This window comes from Micropterus dolomieu, linkage group LG23 (genome assembly GCF_021292245.1).
Source record: "Micropterus dolomieu isolate WLL.071019.BEF.003 ecotype Adirondacks linkage group LG23, ASM2129224v1, whole genome shotgun sequence".
Lineage (NCBI taxonomy): Eukaryota > Metazoa > Chordata > Actinopteri > Centrarchiformes > Centrarchidae > Micropterus > Micropterus dolomieu.
Genome location: NC_060172.1, coordinates 20,683,147 through 20,690,248, shown reverse-complemented (window position 1 = coordinate 20,690,248; position 7,102 = coordinate 20,683,147). Strand labels below are relative to the sequence as shown.

At 40.4% G+C, this 7,102-nt stretch overlaps 1 protein-coding gene across 1 annotated transcript; it reads right to left on the bottom strand.

Annotated features, from left to right (window-relative positions):
* Window positions 1–3,246: 3,246 nt before the first annotated feature.
* On the bottom strand, window positions 3,247–7,102 carry sod1 (superoxide dismutase 1, soluble). Its single transcript, XM_046041087.1, has 5 exons — window positions 6,943–7,102; window positions 5,665–5,761; window positions 5,420–5,489; window positions 3,790–3,907; window positions 3,247–3,613 (listed from the first exon to the last, which is right to left on the bottom strand). Exons 1-5 carry the CDS (start codon window positions 7,012–7,014, stop codon window positions 3,506–3,508), a joined length of 465 nt encoding a protein of 154 aa, XP_045897043.1. The 5' UTR covers window positions 7,015–7,102; the 3' UTR covers window positions 3,247–3,505.

Below are 7,102 nucleotides of genomic sequence, written 5' to 3'. Positions count from 1 at the left end.
CTTTTGATCGACTCCAGACTGTCCAGAACTCAGCTGCCAGGCTTTTAACCAGAACAAAGAAATATGACCACATTACTCCTATTTTAGCTTCATTACACTGGCTCCCAGTATGTTTTAGAATTGACTTTAAAATTCTATTGATCACTTTTAAAGCTCTTCATGGCCTCTCGCCTTGTTATATTTCTGAACTTTTAGTCCCATACACACCAGCACGTACCTTGAGATCCTCGGGCAGAGGTCTGTTGTCTGTTCCAGAGTCTCGACTGAAAACTAAAGGGGACAGAGCGTTTGCTGTCAGGGCCCCGAGACTCTGGAACAGCCTGCCCGAGGAAATCAGGTCGGCTGAGTCAGTGAACTCTTTTAAGTCCCTTCTTAAAACATACTTTTATAGGAGAGCCTTTCCCGATCTTATTTTATATTTATCTTAAACATGTATTTTAGTCTTTTCTTTTCTTTATCTTTGTATTGTTTTTGTATTATTGTTTTTTTTTGGGTATTATTGTCTTTACACTTGTTAAAGCACTTTGTACCTTGTTTTTGAAAAGTGCTCTACAAATAAAGATTATTATTATTATTATTATCTGTCATGTTCGATAATAACGTCAGGGGTCAGTCGTAAAATAGTAGACATTAGGGAAGTGCAACAGAAACATTTATGTTGCTTGACACATAAGTCTTAAATTGTTTGTCCAAACCACTTGTCTTTTCTCCTTCATTAATTTAATCAAAACATCAGCTTTGTTCCTCTGCCGACTAATGTATTAACATTTGTGAAATTCCTTGTTAGCCAAGTAACTTATATTAATCACACATATGTAGCCTATTTTAAACACTCCACACAACAAGTAATTTGTAGCATTATTTTCGGATTACACTAATGTGTCACACACAGATTTCTTTACGTGACGTAATGTAAGATTTGTAGAAACACAAGTTTACTAACGTTACAACATACTTTAAAAAGCGCCCAGCCAGCATACACACTCGAGTCATTTACTGACCAGCAACGACGTTAGATCTGGTGACTTGACACAGGACTGCAGTACGCGGATATACCGGTGACAATATAGCAGTCAAGAAGGTATAACATGCAAATTCTCGCTGAAATCCTACTGAAATACAGTAATCCTGTTTTGGCGGATGTTAGCCACGCCCCTAGCTAACATGTCCAGGACCGGTGTTCAAACGAAATCTGAGACCCGTCAGATTTTCTGACACAGGTCCTTTTACGTTACCATATATTGACAGGTGGGTTGCTCTAACCATGACCGGTGTTGTAGCCCTACTGGTTTTCAAACTAACTGGTTGCCATACGCGTGCGCGTGTTGTGTGCAGCGCAGCTGCGGACTGACTCCATCCCCAGATTCATCACACATTCACAAACATGTTCCTGGCGATTTTCAAGTCGCATATTTAATCTACTGCGGCGATCATGATTGTATAAGTGAGCACTACATTAGAGCCACATACGGAAAAATAAATGAAAGAAAACAGACTTTTACAAAATCGCGTCAAGCCGGATTCGAACTCACCTGAGTAAAATGTAGCAAATCTCGGCAGGTAGCCTACATCATATCTTCTGCAGACTTATGCATCCACCTCTTAAGGTCCCTTTCCAGATAACGTTACTTTGCTGTGCATATCGATCAAACGCGGAACTCACCACATATCTAAACTTTCATAAAATATACATATACTTCATTTACACCATTGATGAATCGCATAAAGAATAGGCTATCATAGCGTTTGAAAGCAGTATTTGGAGGTGCATGCAATTCTCGGCAATACATGCAAAATTCTGCATAACACCTCTTTAACTTTAACCCATCTGGAGGACCGGGGGGAATTAATAAATGCTGTTGGATCACTATTACCCCGTCAGGTGCAGTACACGCAGCTCACTATAGATGGCAACTTCATTAGATTTTCCAAGAGACCCTGAACCAACTGACCTACCAGTCAGTCAGAACTGAAGAAGTCCTTTGGATGAGGGACGAAATGTCTTCCAGTATCTTCAACCAAGTCCACTTGCACTTGACTTTAACCTTGGTTGGATAACTATGACCTGGATAACTGAGAATCTTCACAGACAACTGAACCAACCAGTATTACAGGTTACTACTCCCTGAGTGCTTCTGTGTAGCCCGTGTTACCTCGTTTGAGGTCATTTGATGAAATACAGATTAAGGGAAATGTACCATCTTAGCACAATATAAGCTAAAATTATAAGATGTACACAATTAAGAAATGAATTGAAACTGAAAGTTTTTTTTACATATAACAATAACAAACGGGGCAAAACGAACAGTGCAGTTTATTGCCTGAATCGTTTGGGACTGGGAGACCGGGGGCAAAACCATAGACAAAAACAACACGGACTTTTTGCATTAAATGTACTATTATAGTCTCGTCTTTACTAGTGAAAATATATCAGTTGTATTTTTAATTTGTGCACATGACTATTGTATCAAAAGATGACTATAGTGTTTCTAGTAGTCTGTTGTTAAGGAAAATTTAAAATATTTTACAATGATCTAATCCTTGAGGCTATAAGCCACTCCGTTTCATCGGGACTCATGGGCTTTGATGAGGTCGGAGGCCATGACACATCAGCACATAGCGACAGTGGTAGACGCTAAAATCATTGCCTAGTCTGTAGGCTACAAGCCAGATGGAATTGAATGAGGACTGTGGTGCATATCACGGCCCGTTTCAAATCTCATCGTTTCTAAATGTGTATCCCCAATAACTTGGGAGGTCTACTTATCTTTTCTACAGTCGTTTACTGCAGTACGTGTATCTAAGTCCAAGCACAAATTTCAAAGTCCTAAAGAACATTCTGCACGTCTCTCTTTCAAACATCGTTCCTCCGTTGGTCTCTAAACAGCCTATTTAGATGCAGTGGGGGGTTTTTTTTCCCCCCCCTTTTAAAAAGTAGGCTAGTGCAGTCACTTGCATTACTGAGCAATATTATAAAGTTTTTCCCATTAAGTAGGTACTTTACAGATGTAATTATCAACACCAACAATGGCTCCACTAATTTCAGCAGTCAATAAGCAGGGTCCTGGACATAACACACCTAGAACTCATGATAACTGACACACCTAATTCGGCCTTGCACACCTAGAACAGTATGACACCTTATTTGGCCTAGACCATATGATTTATTGACAGACTTAATTTGGTGGAGCCATCCTTAGGGTTCAAATTCTGATAGTGAAACTAGTCATTTCACACACACACACCTCACATGAACTGACAATTTATTGATTAACAAACTGCATCTTGCTTGTGCGTCAACAATTCTTTGGGACCAAAATTTATCAGCAGACATATAAACCCATACATAAAATTGTAATGAGAACGGACAGGGCAAAGCATGGCTCATCTACTCTTAACTAGTCACGCCAGAGTATTGAAAAAGGACAAACTGTCACATCAAGTAGCTAGGTTGGTCTTAAGTGCTGTGGGGTTGTTTCTAGTGCTCCATGTTCTGGCAGATTGTTTACTGGGTGATGCCAATGACTCCGCAGGCCAGACGTCCACCAGCATTGCCAGTCTTTAGACTCTCTTCATTGCCTCCTTTTCCCAGGTCATCAGCCTTCTCGTGGATCTAAAACAGGACAGAAAGTGCGTCAGAAGAGTGATCAACAATTTATAGCCCAAATGCTCAATTCCATTCACTTTAGGCAAAAAAAAACAAAAAAAAAAAAACAAAAAAAAAACCACACACACTCCTTACTAGACAAACTTTGACTGGAAGTGAAATGGAAAATGACTTTTCCTTACCACCATGGTTCTGCCAATGATCGAGTACGGGCCAGTGAGGCTGAGCACCTTGTCCGTGATGTCTATCTTTGCGACATTATCTTCTCCTGCAGTCACATTCCCCAAGTCTCCAACATGCCTATTTACATTAAAAAAATAAATAAACCAAACACACACAATTTACTTGCATTAAACACATCTTAACACAGACGCCACATTTGTCATCTGTACATCTTTTTTGCAGATTACATTAATGAATAACTTCTTTAACTAAGTTTTGTTTTTTGCAGGGCTTCTGTTGCACTTGCAGTGGCAGGGTGTATGGGTGTCATTTGCTCTCCACTGGTGGCTTGTCAGGGGCCTAAGCCCCACCTGTGGTGAAAGACCATGCACCATAGACAACGGCACCACCAGTATAGACATTTGTGTGACAGCTGACATAAGACAAAAAGATTGGACTTGATATAGCCAATACTGATCAGTTAAACACCTTGATTGGCCCCAATACCGATCTGAACTTGGAGATTAGATCATCCTTTATTGTAATGGCTCATAATTAGGGCTGCACGATTTGAAGAAAGTCATATTGTGATTATTGTGGACAATCTTGCGATTATATTATAATGGAACAAATGGTACTCTTGACATTTTGAAATGTGTATTTCTCAACTTGAACAAAGTTTAACAATAACTAGTATAACAGAACAAGGGGAGTGTGTTGCTCCACGGAGGAGGCAGCTAGAAGGAGCAAATATTGGGTCACTGGCACCGGCTCAATGTACATCTGTCTAATGCAGAGTCTCTCCACAACCTGGAAGAGGAACTGTACGTGTATTAAATAAAAGAGTATAATGTTTAATTAGTATACTGCTAGTATAATATATTAAATACTACATTCATTATAGTTTCATATAATAGTATACTTTTTTACCACTAGTTGAAAATTATATCCAGTTACAGCTGTTTCATTTCTGGAGTTGTTTTTATTCATTAAATTCTTGTGCAGGAAAAAGGCTCTACAGTGGTCTCTAATTTGTTAATGCTTAGTACTAACTTGTCAATAATCCTTTTGTTCAACATCTTAAAGTTTGCCCTAGCACATCAAACTTTTCTTTAATGTCCCGCCCCGTCCAGCCTGTGATTGGGCGGTTGACGAAAACTGACTGACAAGCATGTCGGCTCTGTGAAAAGACAACTAAAGGCACCGACAGAGCTAACATTAAAAGGCAGCAAGCCAAACCCAAAACCTTCCTTATCGTCTCCCAGTTTTCTTCTGTCTTACTGCTTTAGCTGCTGCTGACACCTCTGTCTGTCACAGAGCGATGCTCCGGTGGCAAGTCTGACTATGATGGGGCAGGGAAGGGGGGTTATGGTAGGTTGTTGTCTTAAGTTACTGGCATACTGCTCATAAATCATATTTCTCATTGTACGTAGGCTTATCTGTTTTTAGGAGCACATGCGAGAGCTGGTGTGGGCAGACATAATGAGCAAACTGCAGCACACACAGAAGAGTGTGTCATACACACCTTTTCTGTTTTATTAAATCGCACCCGTTTTGTGGTTAGGTATTCGCACATGACGACATTGCGATTGCAATTACAGTTATCGTGCAGCCTGTTCATATCTATTTCATCCCTCAGACTGGACTCACCTCTCTGCATCATTAGGACCAGCATGATTCTTGTTGTGGGGATTGAAGTGAGGCCCTGCACTGATGCACCCTTGGAAAGATAAATAAAATTAGTAAATAAAAGTTAAATAATTTTTTTATCATGAAACACTTCAGAAATCAGTCTGTGTGTAGGTAAGCTAAACCCAGACAATGCAGTAACATTAATTTGCAAACCCTGCAATATCAGAAACTTGACTGATTAACAACTATTGTCAGATGCTCACCATTTGTATTGTCTCCAAAAGCATGGACATGGAAACCATGCTCACCAGGGGTAAGGCCTCTGATTTCTCCTGTCACCTTCACAGGGTCTGAATCGCCCTAACAGATCAGGATAACACAGTGTATCAGGAGAATACAAAAGAGCTGTCAAGGTCAGGTGGCTACAAAGACTTGAAGCTCAACTAAACGAACAAAGTGCAATGTGTCTGATTTTATAGGGTGTTTCATGATATTCAGTTCATATATTGCAGCACTAGAAAATACATGTGCATGCAGTGACATCAAGATAGGATACCCAAATATATAAACTCCATAAACAATTCACTGGACAAATATTTATCCCCGTGGTCAGATAATCATGGATTGTACAGAACCTTCAATTATATATGCAATCACCTGCCGTTGTCTTTAGGTAACGTTAGTCAAATGTTGTATAACTCACTCTGACCCTCGATGACACCGCTTCACCCTTATCAGCAAGGCCAAATATTCGAGGTAAAGGCAACATGAACGAGAGCAGGCAGTGACTCAGCAAAAATGTAGTTAGTGGGCAAGAGTTGCTCTTTGCTCTAAAGCCTAACCAACGTTACCATTAACATCGCAGCTTTTGCAACTGCAACTAGGTCCACAAACAGAAGTGCTCCCTGACTTGTGTGTGGTTCAGCTAACCACAATAGACTGGTAAGGTTAACGTTGAAAACTGACGTAGCTAACGTTGAATGTATGCAACAGGCGTTTCATTAACTTGCTGCTGATCATTTACTAACGTTAATCATGGGCCTTAAACGATCAAAGGTTATGAGTTTACCGGCAAAGCCGAAGTTTTTGGTCGTTGCATTAGCTAAGTAATTACGCGTTCACATTTAACACAATGTGACAACTATCTTAGCAGCTCCTGACTGTATGAGCGCTTAACGTTAACGCAATCTGATGTTTTGCAACGTGCAGGCTAACGTTTACGTTAATTTGCATTGTATACATGTGCACACTGTTAGATAACCTATGCTAATAAGCGCGGGTTTGCTAAATCTGACCAAATCCGATGCATTGTTATTCAAATATGACATTTATGTGTTCTTAGCTCACATTAGCTGTTTAGGACACTCCTGAAAACCGGTCGGTCTATCGGCTAGCCGAACTACAGGCTTGTGAACGGAGAACGGAGCTAGCTTAGCATTCTAGCGTTAACGGTCCCTGTAGGATGCATGTCAAATCTCCTTGTACTTTCATTAAAATGACTAAGACATTTAGTCGCCTGAAAGCAACGTAGCACGCCTTACCTCCTGCTCAAAATAAACGGTCCCGGTGGTCTCTCCGGCTCCTTTTAAAACACAAACAGCTTTAAACACCATCTTCGCAGTAGTTCCTAATGTCGCCGAAGTTTCTGTGGTTCTTGTTCTTGCCACCGGCTGTGCAGACAAGCCTCACTACCTATGTAGT